Source organism: Rhopilema esculentum, chromosome 4, assembly GCF_057945365.1.
Source record: "Rhopilema esculentum isolate cy_ngs chromosome 4, ASM5794536v1, whole genome shotgun sequence".
Classification (NCBI taxonomy): domain Eukaryota; kingdom Metazoa; phylum Cnidaria; class Scyphozoa; order Rhizostomeae; family Rhizostomatidae; genus Rhopilema; species Rhopilema esculentum.
In genome coordinates, this window is record NC_142818.1 from 5,499,713 (window position 1) to 5,516,218 (window position 16,506).

At 36.2% G+C, this 16,506-nt stretch overlaps 2 protein-coding genes across 7 annotated transcripts in view; one reads left to right on the forward strand and one right to left on the reverse strand.

The window, feature by feature from the left end:
- LOC135691429 (GPI-anchor transamidase component GPAA1) overlaps positions 1 to 16,506 on the reverse strand; it is a 44,111-nt gene that overhangs the window by 25,160 nt on the left and 2,445 nt on the right. For 3 of the 5 annotated variants that reach the window (XM_089115987.1, XM_089115988.1, XM_089115989.1), the window contains 6 exons: positions 15,232 to 15,351; positions 14,365 to 14,582; positions 13,951 to 14,147; positions 13,164 to 13,369; positions 12,308 to 12,524; positions 6,189 to 6,355 (listed from right to left, as the gene is read on the reverse strand). In XM_089115987.1, the coding sequence (XP_088972113.1) occupies positions 6,189 to 6,355; positions 12,308 to 12,524; positions 13,164 to 13,369; positions 13,951 to 14,147; positions 14,365 to 14,582; positions 15,232 to 15,351 (1,125 nt within the window). Of the gene's footprint in view, positions 1 to 608; positions 750 to 6,188; positions 6,356 to 12,307; positions 12,525 to 13,163; positions 13,370 to 13,950; positions 14,148 to 14,364; positions 14,583 to 15,231; positions 15,352 to 16,506 lie in introns of those variants that run through there. The other 2 variants (XM_089115991.1, XM_089115990.1) reach the window with 2 other exon arrangements.
- On the forward strand, positions 742 to 10,577 carry LOC135691437 (uncharacterized). Of its 2 annotated transcripts, none has more exons than XM_065209304.2 (2): positions 742 to 991; positions 6,783 to 10,577. In XM_065209304.2, the coding sequence occupies exon 2, from the start codon at positions 6,828 to 6,830 to the stop codon at positions 7,896 to 7,898; it is 1,071 nt and encodes a 356-aa protein (XP_065065376.2). In that variant the 5' UTR covers positions 742 to 991; positions 6,783 to 6,827; the 3' UTR covers positions 7,899 to 10,577. The 2 variants fall into 2 exon arrangements, with proteins under 2 accessions (XP_065065376.2, XP_065065377.2); XM_065209305.2 differs by having other exon boundaries at positions 6,788 to 10,577.

Below are 16,506 nucleotides of genomic sequence, written 5' to 3' on the forward strand. Positions count from 1 at the left end.
GGTGTGGTCAAAGAAAATCGATTTATCAACTTGATACGAAACAGAAGGAAGAAGTGCTCTACGTCTAGCTTTAGTAATGAGTGAGAGTAGTGACCAAGGTAGAAGGAGCAGTGACTAAAATAATTACAGTAAGGAATACAAATTCAGGAAGATTTTCGATTTTTTACAGAGTTTACAGTTTTTCGATAGCTGATTGGTAAATAACAGGCTTGTCTGCTGTATAAGCAAATCATAGATTGGAAAAAAATTTTTCAGCCGTGCCTGTCTCATATTTTATTTTTATTATTGGCATTAAGCTTACTTTTACTTGTATAGGTTTAGTAACAATAAAGAGTTGAAGCTTTTTTCATAGAGGAAGAAAATTCTAATAAATCGAAGAATGATATCACAGGCAATATTTGCAAAAGGATCCAGCTAAGTTTCTCTCCGCTGCAGCAAAATTTTGTTTGCAAATAATTTGCTTTCAAATCTTTTGCATGAAGTTTACACTATTTAATTTTGAAAAACAAATACAATAGGCAGCCTCGGTTATTATTATTTCGAGGCTCCTACGATCAACAAACCTGCAAAGTGCAAATTTGCATAGTAGGTTAAGTTACGTAAAATAAGTGCTGGTTCTTCTATGATAGCGCCCTTGGCACAAAGCAGTATTCCGCAGTACATTTCTGTTCACTAATAGTGATTGACTCTAAATTCGTGGCAAGTACTTGCTGGACCAACAGAGTAGAAAATATAACCAACAATGCCAGCTGAAATAAAGATTCAGTGAGATTGTGAATACGAAGAAAAGCAGGTTGAAATTATCAGAGCAGCACCTGCCCTAGAACTTGCTGAGCAACAAACAGATGGGGGTAATTACTTGAAAAAAAAGCTGTTGAATATCAAGACTACTCGCAAATAGAGCAGAACAAACCTAAATGTTAGCAAATGGCTCGCAGGAAAAACAGATATGGTTACAAAGCGATGTGTTGGATGTAACAAGAAAAATACCGTAAGAAAACGTTTTCATATCGGCATTATAGTTGTAAGCTGCTTTATATTGGCGATTGTTTTGCTATTAAATGTAACACTGTCTAAAATGGCTATATACAGAGCAAAACATTTCTGATCTTGGAGTCCAAAGACGCATTATACTTATAAGGCTAGTACCAGCTTGGATCTAAACCAATTTAACAAAGTCTATGGGCTTATGTGCTGAAAACAGTGCTTGTTTTTAGAAAGAAAGACTTTATTTTTAAATACATAAATACCTTCGCAAGATACCTTCACAACATAAATGATTGGTTGAGTAAAGTGAAGTGTGAACTCAAACTGAACAAGTGTGATCAATTGATAAGCAAAGAAGAAAATCCTTTCTACAGGTATGTTTACTAAAACAGGCAAATAAGCATTCAAAGTAGTTTTGTGTCAACTAAAAACATACAAATTGGATAAACTTCTCCAATGTAACAGCATAGAATCAAATCGACAATGGCTTCAGCATCGCAAAAACAGGTAGCGACAGTGCTCTATGCATTTAAACTAAAAACAGTAAAGCTTGAACTCAGAATTCAGATTCAGAAAGATGGAATTTAAGATTGGTGTTGTAATGCTCAAAAACAAAACATCACTTGCAAAATATTCATTTAAATGTATCTGGGTTTGGATCATAGTTGTTAAATGAATTTAGCTGTAACATCACATTTGCTGATGCTTTCTAGCAAATTACATAAAAATCTCAGACGTAATAAGTTTTGTAAGTAAAAGATATTTCGAAAGCCATATGTTAGATTTCTTGAGCATATGCACAAACCGCTTGTTACAACAGAGTTTAGCATATGCGCAATCCGTGCTAAAACTGAATTTATGACGTGAAACAGTTGGTTGTTTCCCAGAGAAGGTTTACAATTCTCGTTCAAAGAAAATTGACAAAAGCGCAAGGATTAGCTTTTCTAGTTATTCAGATAAACTTTGTTCCTATTGATGAAAGAAAAACCTCTAATATGTTTTTGAAACCAAATTTTATTTATGAAAAAAGCCTTTCCAATAAATGACAATTAAAAATTAGCAAATTATTACATAGGAATTTCTTTCAGGTTCCACAAAAAGAAACCTAGTATGATGAACCTGCTTGAAAATCACATTAAGCGTGAAACTCTGATTAGCAACTAAGAACCTCCCTGTTCTTTACCCTAAAAGAGAGTATAGCTCTGCTTATGGTATCAAACCTTATATGACATACTGGTGAGCAATAGTTTTCATAAAAGAAACAACATGGTATAATCAACGACGGTATTTCCTACAAAAAATACCCCACTTCCTACACGCGAGTAGATCTTTCATTTGATTTCCTCTTCAACATTTTCAAAATGTATTGAATTTGTTTTGAGGCACAAACAATTGTTGACATGAAAAAGCGACATCTACATAACAAAGAAAAGAAGCAATCGGAACCTTTTTGGATATCACAACCAAACAAAACATGCAATGTAAAAAAAATCATAATAAAAATGATTATCTTATTGGTTTTGATCCTTTCATATTGTGAGGACAGAAAAAGATCAGGAATCACATAGTCCAGAGGGACAAGGGATGCCTTACCTCCCGACAAAGGACTTAAACAGACTAATTTTTTCTAGCTCAGTTTTTGGTGTAGAATTCAAATCTGGATGTTGGTCGGGCGGAAGAGGGGGCTTTTCCGAGATACAAGGGGTTTTGTCGAAAAACTGGTATGCAGCCTGTGAATGAGTTGTCAATGACCAACCGAAGAGGAGCTTTACCAAACCAACCTTACCTAGACCAGTTTTTGGTGTAGAATTAAAAAAAAAGGATGGGAGAGGATGCTTTTCCATGATACGGGCCTTGTTCAAAAGCTGGGATGTAGTGTGTGAATGAGCTAACAATGGTTACCTAACTTTACCAGACCAACTTTTCCTAGATCAATTTTTGGTGCAGAATTCCAAGCTGAATGTTGATCGGATGGAAGAGGACGCTTTTCTGAGATACGGGGGGGGGGGGAGGTAGGGTTTGTCAAAAACTGGGGTTCTTGACTCAAAGAGAGGGATGAAATTAGGGTCATCTGCTTTTGGATTATTGAATCAGTTTGGTCTGCGAGTTATCTCTACAACATTCAAACCTGAAACTATAACAGATTTACATTAGCTTCCCTTGTCGAGATAACAATTTCAAGATCATAAGCTACCATGTCGTTAATTTCTCCTTCACCTGCACTGTCACTGAATTGTTCAGTGTCCGTATAATCTTCATCATCTATACTTTCTTGACATCTAACTGATGCAATAGCCCTTTTTTATCTTTGGATATGGCTCTTCTATCCGGTCTCCAAAGGCTTGCAATATAGATCGAGCGTAGATGTGCTTCCTAAAGCAAGCGCCTAGAGGCATACAGATTGATCTGCAGTTTTCTTGTCTCTTGCAAATATTCTTCCAAGAAGCTTCTCTCTTACATCATTCACAGCATCAAGTCGTTTTAGATTTGTCGGTCAAAGATTCGGAAAAGTTTCTGGTACTCTGGCAATTGATCAAATTGCTGCCACCGGATTAATAACGTAGAAACTGGCATCATCTGTGATACCTACGACATACCTCAAGAGAACTCACTGCAGCATTGAGTAATTTGCTTCTGCACCTTTCATTGAGAGATTATTGGTTGTCAAAGACAATGTCACCAGGATGCCACCAGAGTACATTGCATTTCCCAGTTATGTAGCTAGCAAATCTGTTTCAGTTGACCGATAAAGTATGGGTGGAAAATGCACCTGCACTCGGAGAGAGGGTAATGTGTTTTGCAGAAAAGGATGTTGAAGACTGAGTAGAGATGGAGTTAATGCTGTGGAGAAACTGCATGGCAATTACAAGGAAGCACACTAAAATCTGCTCCCTACTACGCTATGAGCACAGCGTCAATCAGGGTCGATACATCAAAGGGTATTGTGAGATCTTGCTTTTTGACATTGAAGGGCCCATCATCCTTCTAGTAAGTAATATGCCAAGCCTTCATATACTGACAGATAGAAGCAATGGTAAAAATAGAAATCGCTACGATCTTTTAGCATGTGTTCTCTCCACCATTCAATAATAGTACTTGCTTGCCTCGACGCATTTATAGGCAACGATTACGTACCGTATTTTCTGTTTTAAGGCAAATGGATCTTCTGGAATGCAATGAAAGACAACTAGTAGTTTCTAGCAACCTTCAGCTAGTTTGGCACAGTCGTTGAGCCGATTGCCAATTTTGTCAAAGGTTTCAAGAAATACATATGCTGGCTGTGTGAGATAAACGACTTGATGATGTGAATTATGTAAGAGGGAAGCTTTTTCAAAGAATATTTGCAAGAGACAAGAATACTGCAGATCTATCTGTATGCCTCCAGGCGCTTGCTTTAGGAAGCACAACTACGCTCGAACTATATTGCAAGCCTTTGGAGACCGGATAGAAGAGCCATATCCAAAGGTATAAGAAGGACTTTTGCACCAATTAGTTGTCAAGAAAGTCTAGATGATGAAGATTATACGGACACTGGACAATTCAGTGTTAGTCCAGGTGAAGGAGAAATTAACGACATGGTAGCTTATGATCTTGAAATTGTTATCTCGACAAGGGAAGCTAATGTAAATCTGTTATAGTTTCAGGTTTGAATGTTGTAGAGATAACTCGCAGACCAAACTGATTCAATAATTCTTTTTCCAAAAGCAGATGACCCAAGAGCCCCAGTTCTGACAGCAGTGCTAGTCTATGTCCACTGGATATGATTAATTTGCTAAATACGCCTGAGAAAAAGGTCGATCTATTTATAGGACGTTCAGCAGCCTTATCCCAGTTTTTGACAAACCCTACCCCCCCCCTGTTTCTCAGAAAAGCGTCCTCTTCCATCCGATCAACTTTCAGCTTGGAATTCTGCACCAAAAATTAGTCTATGAAAAGTTGGTCTGGTATAGTTTTCTTGGGTAACCTTGGGTAACTCATCCACACGCTACATCCCAGCTTTTGGACAAGGCCCCCCGTATCATTGAAAAGCATCCTCTCCCACCCTTTCCAATGTTTTTTTAATTCTACACCAAAAACTGGTCTAGGAAAGATGGGTTTTGTAAAGCTCCTCTTCCGGTGGTCATTTACAACTCATTCACAGGCTGTATACCAGTTTTCGGACAAAACCCCCTGTATCTCGGAAAAGCCCCCTCTTCCGCCCGATCAACATCCAGATTTAAACTCTACACCAAAAAATGAGCTAGAAAAAGTTGGTCTGGTAAAGTCCTTTGTCGGGTGGTAATACACCCCCTTGTCCCTTTGGACTAACAGGGCTAAAAAGGAAACGAAAAATGAAAATTGTAGTTTAGGTATCCGTTGAAGTAAGGAGGGTAGAGTGCTGATGATATTTAAAAAAAGTAAAATTGATATTCATATCATAGTTCGGACGTTGTGCGTATCTCGGTGGCTTCGATGCCAAAAACAGCATGACTTCGTCTTTAAAGGAATGTAGATTCGTGGCTTGCGAGATAAATTGGTGTAAGAGAGAGGTTTAAGAGTTTTGAAAGTGAATTTTGCAAATTTACGGCCGATATTGATTAGGATGGTATAGCCTGAGTTTTTAGACCGGAAGTTGAAATAGTCAAAAAATTAAAGTAGGTTACGGATAAGGCTGTTTTTATTGCATTCATATAATAATTAATATTGTGTGATCATGGTGGCAATTACTAATTTATTTCTTTATTCAAAATATTTGAAGGTTTTGTCGAAAGGAAAGCTTTAAATCTCAATTACGTCGTTGCTTTAGAGTATAACACCTGCTACCAATCCCGTGTTAGTTTATTATTCAAAACTTCATGGCAACGTAAATTATACGCAGTTTACGCGTTTTCGAGCACGATGATCTTGGATTTTTGAAAAGATAATTTCTTCTTAATGCATTGTTTAAGCATTAATATTTTAAAGTTAAATCAAGAAACTCGAAAATGCCGATTATGAGAAGGAACTTGCAGTCACCGAGTCTCCATATTGAACGGCACCAAAAAGACATCAGATAACGAAGAAAGAAGATACGAAAACCCATTGTGGATGCAAAAAAAAATTCAAAATTGAGATAGATCAGTAGGGTTTTAATTCTGCGGTAGGCGAAACACAACAGCAGCATTTTGAAATACTGCGAATCATTTTAAAAAATTTAATGTAGAGAAATAAGAATAGCTCACCCCATACTGAAAATCAAAGCAATAGGAGCCAAAACGATATTGAGTATTGCTTCTTTTTCGATGTTGAGGCCAGCCTCTTCTTGAAATACTATAGATGACAGCAAATAACGGTAGCCGTAACTTAGACCTATCGAAGATGCCAAGAATACGGTAGCAGACACCAGAATCTGCGGAAAAAAATAACAATTAATAAATAGCTTTCAATAGCTAATCAATAGCTTTCCAGGCAAGTAGTTAAGTAAAATATGCAGTTATGAACAAGGAACATAGATTCCTTTCCGCATACACGAATACTTAATGATGATTAAAAAAACACTGGAGAAAAACAGAATTGCACGCCTGAGACTGTTTGTCACATGAATGTAAAACAATGCTTATGCCTTAACTAAGGAATGATACACAGGGGCAACCTTTTGCGCCATGGAGCTGGAACTATCAAATAACGCAAGTGCATTTCTTTCGATTGTAATACGCGTACAGAGAAGGTGGAAAATATATCAAGTTCTTTGAATATCATTCGGTTATTGTAATACCAAATGTTGATTTTACCATTATTTTCAACATAAGTTATATTGATATTTGTCTTCTTTGCAGTACAGGCGATAAAATCGTCATTCTATTAATGACTCTGGAACGGTCATGCAAAAGAGGTCCGAAATGTACAGTAACTACCACAAGTCTTTCGACAGGGCATTCAATACAAGGCAGGATCCCAGTGTGCTTGATGTTGATAACTTTCGGCTACCACAACTGCAAGAGGGAGACTTAGTAGCGAACCCAATACCACTTCCTGGTAAAATGCATCAAAGAGGTGAAAAAGATCAGAATAAAAATAAAAATGGCAATAATATGCGTGAATTCCATCTTAAACCTGTCGTGTTACGAGGGGCAAAGGGGCTAAACGTAGAAAACAATCCGAGGGTACGTTTACCGCCTATAAACATAAATATGCAAGTGAAAGATCTTTTGACACAAGATAAAGTTTCTGCAGCGATCAAGAATGACAAAGACATTTTAAGGAGAGCAAATTGCATATTAACAAATGAAGCAGAAAAAATAGATTCACAAGGGCGGGGATTAAGGATGAAAGAATATAGCATCTTGCCCCCAATCGGGAAGATGTCACGGCCTTATGATCCTGAAAAGAAGAAAGACAAGCTAACAGAACACAATGGAAGCAAGAGAAATAAAACTGGTGATGTGACAGTTGAGAGAAAATTAGGGTTGCAAGAAGCATTAGAGAATTTAGCAAATGATTTTGATACATTAAAAGAAATGTCTCAAGTAGAAAAGGAAGAGGAAAAATTTGTCTCAAGTAAAAGCGATGAAAAGGAGAACGCGGACACCTCAGCGTTGCCAACAGCGGATCCCAGTCTAGATACAGACAAAAATACAGACATTAAAAAAACAGACAAAATAACGGAAGAAGTGGTGAGCTTAGATGATCTTTCAAAAAAGAAAACAAACCGTGCCAGCATAAAACTTCCAAAAGCACCTCCAGAAAGAACTGAAGGAATAAAAAGAAGGAAAAATAAATACAGAGAGGTTGATCAGGAAGAGGAGCATGAACGGGAAATGATTGAATGGATACGGGCTAGGGGGCGAAGATCTGCTATCTGCGAAGAAATTGATGTGGTCTACCGAGACCTAGCTGTAATTGTGAAGCACAACCTCTTAGTTCAACATTTGGAAGAAATTTGTATATTTTAGAAAATCTTTTTTAAAACGTTTAGAGTCATTTTTGGAACAAAGCATGGCTCAGATTTTATGTGATTCTGCTTAATTTTAGTTACTCCCTACTCACCCATCCCATATTTTTTGGTAAAAATAAGTGAAGCATGATATTTTGGCTAATCATTTTTCTGTAGATAAAGATAATTCGGGGCCTTAAAAAAGTTTGTACATTATAAACAAAAATAATACCGAGAGGCTAAGATATAAAACAATATTTAACTGAACAAGCAGCAGCCTTGATGTAGTTATATCATGGATTTGCAATATTGGCAAAATCTTATCAATAAAATCTTCGTGCAGGAATGAGGATAACAAAGACCCCTCAAGTATTTTGAAAGTTCTTTTGAGACATTAATAAAGCTTTTTTGATAGGAAACCTTTGGGTATAAAACATGCAAACAAGCTAGTTATCTTAGTACAAGGAGTGCTCTCGCTTGGTTCATAAGAGTATCAAATATTCATTTAATAAATACGTTGATTATGGCTTTGTTCAGGTCACGTGTCTTTTAACTCAGCTCTTTACATTACTGTACGTACTTAAAATTTTGTAAGTTCCAATATTACAATGTAAATATTGCAAATAAATGACAATGTTTGTCTTAAGACGCCTAGGCCATTCTAGCCCATAAACTGATTCCTGTTACGCTGTAACTAGGTGAGGCTTCAACTTGTAATTAGCAATTTGAAATTTCATTGGTGGGTTTTTCAAAATTTATCAGAGTAGACAACTTACTGCTCGGTACGCTTTCTGAATACAATTGGTTATCAAGGCTAATGTAACCGTAACCAGTAGCATTACAATTGAATTTGTTTGTTTTAGATTTGGGAAATATTATCAGTACGAAGGCGAACGACGGAAGCTCGCGGCAATATCCTTTTTGAAGCTGGGGGAAATACCCTTTCCGTTTTAATTATCCAGGCTCCTGTTAAAGCATCTAAATAAGAACTCAATAATGATATAATGGTTTGTTTCTTTTTCAGAATAACAACAGGCATCATGACTATGTCTTTGTGGCATTTTTTGTAGCTCCTTCATTAATCGCAGAATATCGATAATCAAAACTGTAAGCATACATTCTCTTCCCTTAGCTGCATTTTCCTCTTTTCTTTCATCATTTACAGACCTGTCAACGTTTAATTTTTAAAACCTGGAGATTTCAGATTTTTTATTGAGAAAAACAGGGAGATTTGACCAAAAACAGGGAGATCCCTGGATTTTGTTTAATTTGTAAACAACATACCTGTCAAAAAAGTCATGTTGGACAAACAGTTAATGGCAACAATTATCATGGGTAGCGTATTCCTAATGGATTTAACGTTTTCGTTAATTTTTAAACCCCAACAGAAAACTTTGTCTCGAAGAAAGTAATTTCAATCTTTTTTGTTAAAAGAAAACCTCTGCTGGAAGACAAGAAAAAAACAGGGAGAAAATTATCAAAAACCGGAAGACCAAGAAAAAGCAAGCAAAATCTGGAGTCTCCCGGTAAGACCGGGAGAGTTGACAGGTCTGACTCTATCCCTAACAACTTAAAGAAATAGGGTTAGAGTTATCTGTAAGCAGTGGCCGCGCCAAGGGGTGGTATGGGGGGGGGGTAATTACCTCCTCACTTTTCTGAAAATATAGTTTATATATTCTAAAACTGGATTAAAAAGTGCTGGGTAGGGGTAGATCAAATTTCCCAAGGAAAGGGACGAATCACTGGAACGAGGCAAAAGGGGCGTGGTCACACTGGCCACGCCCATTACTCTCCCACTCTGTAATAGCTGGCACCGCCACTGTCTGTCAGTGGTGAAAGATAACTCTATCAGCAGAGGAAAATTGTGTAGGTGTTTTGCAAACCGTATTTTAGAAATATGTTCAACGGAAAAGACATGAAAGTGTCGGGAAAAAACGAGGCGAACCGCAAATAAAAGCTTGCAACAGCGAAACAGTATAGAAACATTAGAAAATGACATTCAGGAATGTTGAAAAGAAGAGATGAGAAATGGCAAATACCGAATAGAAAATTATGTCCATGTGTTCTCTTCAAACAACAAAAAGCAAATCTTTACCCTCTGTGACTACTAGCTACTCACTTGTGACATGATTTATCCTAGCTTTATAGCTAAAAATGCTATAGCGGCTTGATATTACTGCAAGATAAGCGGGGGAAGGGGGATTGGCTGACAATAAAATATGCAGCATCAAGCAGTATGCAGCATATGTTGTTGAAGGCATGGATAGAAACTACAACTTTGGAGCCTCATTGAAAAATAGAAAATGGAAAATTGAAAAGAAAAACTGAGGAAAGAAAAATTTAGGAATAAGAAAAAACGACACTGAACTTAGATAAACACGAAATGTAAGAGGCCTCAACGGGGTGCAAACATTTGGCGATCAATTGACAAATATTTCACAGGGAACAAATATATTGTAACAAAACATCATTGAACTAGACGAGTCTCTCTTTTTGTAATAAATTGAACTACTTATAAAATTTGCAAGGAGCTACCTCGTTTTAATATGCTTTCGAAAAACCTATAGCAAGACAGGTGTCTTTAATAAAAAAATAACATCTCATTTCATCAAACTCAGTTAATTTGATAAGGAATAAAGTTGAAAATACAAACTAAATTAGACTGTTAGATTCAAGGTCATTTAGCATATATTCGCGTTTTAAGAAAAACCTTTCCGCTAATAGTTTTTACACCATTGAATATATTGTCTTCACAGGTACCGTGACAATCAGTTTCTACGTTGCCCGTCACTTTATATCTGCTCGATTACGAGTAGGGACAGCCTAGTCATTTTGATGAGGGCATTAGTCTCATATCAACAACCAACAGAAACATTTAATACTATTTTTCTTTCTCTAATCCCTTATTATCTTTTTATTTCATATTCTGACTTCATATTGCAAATTAAGTCTGTATTTTATGAACTGCTTTTCATTTAATTGAAAAAATTGTGATGAATTTATTTTAGCTTAAAAAAGGTCAAAAATGAAAAGAATGAGTCATTGTACAATTGCAAACTTTTTTTAACACGACAGCGTACTTGGAAAAAAATCTCGCTCCTAACACATAAGATAGATAATCTGTTATATAAACCAATTTACGCTTGATGAGCAAGGAAACAAGACTGTTTAAGCCTGGTTCCCACTTGGTCGTTTGGGTCGTTTGGGTCGTTAGAAAATACCCAAACGACTGAAAAGACTCAGTAGAAACATACCTGCCAACAACCCAAAAGACCCGAAAGACTCAAACGACAGTTGTCGCAGAGATAGAAAAAATTCTATCTCCGCGACCCAAAATACCCACGCATGAATGACTTTTTGCAAGTGGAAACCGACAAACGACTCAAACGACCCACGCTTTAATAACTTTTTCTTCAAGAATAGGAGATTTTCTTGTAACCGCGTGTTTGACTAGAACAACAACAAGATGGCTGAATATTTCACAGCAAGCTTTATGGAAGAAGTTCAAAAATACGAGTGCCATTATAACAATTACTGGAAAGAGTTTAAAAGTAAATACAAAAATATCAAATCATGGCAAGCTATTGCACTCAAATTTAGTGATCTAACATCGTCGTCTGTACAAAGTCACCAGAGGTATAAATAGTTGACTTTGCAACATCAGTTGTTGTTTATCAAATGCTACCATCGTTCCTTCCACGCATGCCGCCAAAATTAAAGGAGCGAAGCAATGAACAGCATCAACAACAAACGACTCGAAAGACTCAAACGACCAAGTGGAAACTAATGTGTTCTTTGGGTCGTTCGTTTCTTTCAGGAACGACTCTGACGACTCAAACGACCCAAACGACCCAAACGACCAAGTGGGAACCAGGCTTTAGAACCACTCCGAATAGGAATAGAACGCTTTTGCTTGTACTTTGAGTATGCGGGACCTTATCATATAAGATATTTACTGCAATTATCAAGCTGCTACTAAATGGGTCCAGTTTGGATATGATCCATCTGGGCATCGCGTGTCAGTAAAATTCTGAATTCAGACAAGAAAAGATAGAAAGGGAGGCAAGTTCCTGGTTTACAGAGGACATGAAAAGTGGACTGTCCGTACCCTGGCAACGTGGACTTCACCCTACCCGGCAGTCTTGCACAAAAATAAACTTTTAGACCCAAAAAGCAAGAAGTCATAAAAAAGCGTGCATGATTGATACACAAGTAGGCACCAATTTTTCCAGCATGATTCGCTGACAGGTGTATTTTACAAAGATAAAAGTTCTGGGTCATGATAATAAAGCTTTGATAAACAAATAAACTTTAATTGTGGCAGGAACATTTTAGAAAAGAAAATTTTTCCAAGCATAAAAATATTTTATGCAGCCTTGAACAGAACAAAATGGAGCCAAATAATAAAAATATTAAGCCAGCACTAACCTCAGGGGCCCCTTTGCTGGAAACAGTATCTGGCTTTGTTACTTCCATCCATAGTTTAACAGCATGTAGCAATGGACCAATGAGGATGCATCCAAGTACAGGCATATACAGTGCAATAGAAATGTACCTATTACCGGCTGGCAAAAGGTACATGAAAAAAGATTGGTGCATGTGCTCTTGAAGGTTATTCAGGCTTCGAAAAATCCCTTCAACTGTCCTGTAAGATTATAATTTCTTTTAATATTTGATCACGAAGGTACAAAGACGAAATATTTTAACTAAAATTTGCTTAAGAATCCTGCAAGAGCAGGCCAAACACTGCGATAATTCCACTGCCTGGAAAGCGGAACATTCCTTAATTCGAGTAAGATTTGTCTATTCATGACTGTTCTAACATAAGCCAACTTTTGTTAATTCGAAACAAACTTGCTTTCATGGAAAGTACGATATATCGAAGATGGGTGTAGTTACAGCACTGTTGTTGTCCCACTGACTGCTAACTACGATAGATAACTGCAAAATTTTCACTTCATGAGTTGGAAGAAAAAATTGAAAAGCCAAGAGTTCTACGTTTATACTCCAATATAATAAAACAAAATATCTACCAGGGTTTGTCTACAAACTTTGATCCTACATAACAAGATGGGTATCAGTTTTTTCATTTGAGAAAACCATTACCGTTACAACTTAGAGACTTTGAGAGCTATCAAGTGGGCTTTTGCTGCAAAATTCGAGCTTTTTGCCTGCCCATGGTATCTGAATCGATCTAGTCAGGAATTTACCTGTTACAGAGACAAGCTCAAATTGAGAAAAAAATTGTTTTAAGAGATTTTCATAAATTCAACCTGGTGCATACCTTCCCATTTCATTGAAACTTGCTTCTTTTCCATATTTTTCCACTGCAGAATTTCTTAAAGTGACAGCCTCTATACGATACTTAACATAGTAGCCATGTTCACCAGTGGGATATCCAGATGCAAGTCTCAAAATGCATCTTGCTAGTGTTCCGAGGCAGCTTTGAAACTCTTCACTCTTGTGAGCATATCTATTATCGTACGTGTCCTATAAACACAAGAACAAAGCTGTATGGTATAACCTTTAGTTTCTATTATTAGATGTTCATAACGACAGCATAAAAAATGTGCTTGGTCCACTAGAACCAAAACAACCTACCATTGTCTACAATTTTATATTAGTTAATTCCAATAAAGCTTTTTTCGCTACAGTTTTCTGTTAGTTAATTCCAAAAAAATATTTGTGTTTGCATAGTAGCTGTTCTATCTTCCTTTACAATCATATTACAAATTAGTTTGCATGCATATCATAACTTATTATTTATTGCAGACCTTCCATTAGCTCAAAGTCCGAAAAACAGATGGATGCTTAGATGGATAAATGGATAAAACGAGCTTTCCCCTCAATTACCGCCAACAAAATAAATATATCCTTCGTATAGGCTCTGTATTATCGCATTTTTGAAAAAAAAGTAGTTCTAACTCTTTGTCAGGGTAATCCAACGCAGAAAAATTATATTACTTTAATTTATAGACCTTAAGCCATTAGGCATAAACATTCAAAAACATGTGTCCCAATGAAAGAAAACGTAACGATAAGAAATTATTGCGATAATGTAACATTATTACCTGGTTATGTAATTTGATTGGAATTTCTTCCGATCTTGACACGGCAAAAGTCATACTTATAAGGTCAAGATTTGGCTCGAGACCATTTGATCCTTCATAGAGAACGTCAAAGCCATTAATGGCTGCATTTGGAAAGTCAACGACAATTGCTGCCTGGATCTTTCCAGCATGACCTTTGAGATCTGAGGCCTGAATTCCTAACATAGAAAAAATACTTTTAAAAGCATGATCCCAAAATGAAATACACTAACTGAAAAGCTCTAAAAGAAACCTCCATTAAACCTCAGGTTACATTACCATATGCAAAAATGATTCTCGACGCATTAAATAATTTGGTAAAAAAAGTATTCTGTCTTCCCTCTTGTGTAAACCTATTTAATGTTTACAAAGATTTCACGGCAAACAAGAAACTACCTGGTTTCTGTGTTTCTCCATGATAAGAAGCAAGCCAGGCTGGCACCCCACACAAATCTCCTCCGCTCACCAGAAAGATGATGTCCTTTGCCCAGTAATTCTGGACCTTGAAGTGATCGATCAGTGAAAACAACAATGCCAATGCGCCGTTTGATCTACAATTCGGTCTGTTTGGCACGTTCAGTACGAGAGACTCAACACCGCTTGATCTTGTCGATCTAATAATTCGCAAACAAGTTCAAATCAGTTTGAATATATTTTCATTTTATAATTAGCATACGTAGGAAAACATAAATCTACAACTCTTTGTTTAATGTGAATGTGAATTCTATCTTTAGTTGTTTAGCTTTTATCAATATACAAATATTTGTCTACTTCTTTTGATGCCCATGATATCAATCAATGTTTTAGCAGCTTTTCTAAAAACCAAATTACCCTGAGACAATTTGAAGAAAGTAACGTGTATCTCCGTGAAATCTGATAGATAAATGTGTATTTTCAAAAGACCAATGCAAGCAAACAACACTTGCTAAGTTTGAATCAATAAAAATGACAATTTGGAATTAAACAATATTTATGAGAATTGGAAATAGCTATAAACTTCTTTCTGGCCTTTTCTTTAGTGATCTAGGCAATACACATCAAACAACAGAAATACATGTTTCATCTAGATTGCTTGAAAAAGTAAAATTTCAACTTAGGGTCTTTGTTACAAAATTAGGTAAACTAGAGAAAGGAATTGACAAGACAACTGAATGTAGTTTTAAAACAAGATCGAAAATTTAACGAGAATTTTTTTTTAATTGCGAATATTCTAGGCACTCACAAGGGTATAAAGTCAAGTATGCTTGATTTTTTTCTCCTTACCTTAATATTCCATAGATATTCTTTCTTATTCCTTGTTCATTTAGACAACTCACATTCTGATGAAATACTTCAAGCCCTGCTGAAACCATTTGACGCTCAATAAACTCCCCTTCCAAACTACTGAAAACAGAAACAATTCTAAATAAAGCCTTGTATCAAATGTGTTGTTTGAACTGTGTTCACAAACCCTTGCATTATCATTTTCCTAAATCATATTCTTCTGCTTTAAACTGATTGTCTGCAGCATTGTGTAACTAGTTAACGCATTCAATTACAGTATGGCGTACATCTATTGTCACTCAGCTAGGCTAGAAACAAATACATATTTCCATGACATCAAGAAAACCTGAATTGAAGGTTTGAAAAGTCATTGATCTTTCTGTACTGTTGTTTAAAACTAAATTCACTTATGATGCCTACAAGAAGGGTGTATCATAATCAAAACTTCTTTGTCGATTCGACAAACATTTTAGAAGGAAACTAGCAAACATCACTAAACAAACTGCCATGAAACCCACAGAGATATGTAGTATACAGTGTTATCAATGCTACAAAAGCACTTGAACCAAATGATCTTACTCTCTCTAGCTTATAACCCCAAATCTGTGCATAAACAAAGGCAAACTTGGCACTTTTGATGAGCCATGTTGGATACATGGCAGTTAGCTCTAACAGCAACGAGATAAACAGTATTACAATATTGCAGCATCAACACCACAGAATACATATGTGTAAATGCATTTAATTAAGAATGTAAAACAAAGAAAATTGCAATATCATTCCCACATATTGAGTCTGAAAGTTTGATTTAATCCTAATAAATTTTCAATCAATTAACTAGCCTCTCTTTTTACTTTCAATCAATCAACTGGCCTCTCTTTTTACTTTCAATCAATCAACTGGCCTCTCTTTCTATTTTCAACCAATCAACTGGCCTCTCTTTTTACTTTCAATCAATCAACTGGCCTCTCTTTCTATTTTCAATCAATCAATTGGCCTTTCTTTCTATTTTCAATCAATCAACTGGCCAATCTTTCTATTTGCAACCAATCAACTGGCCACTCATTTTACTTTCAATCAATCTACTGGCTGATCTTTCTATTTTCAATCAATCAACTGGCCTTTCTTTCTTTTTTCAATCAATCAACTGGCCTTTCTTTCTATTTTCAATCAATCAACTGGTCGCTCCTTCTATTTCCAAACAATCAACTGGACTTCTTTCCTTTCAATCAATCAACTGGACTTATCTAATTCTATTGCACATCAATTTTCAAA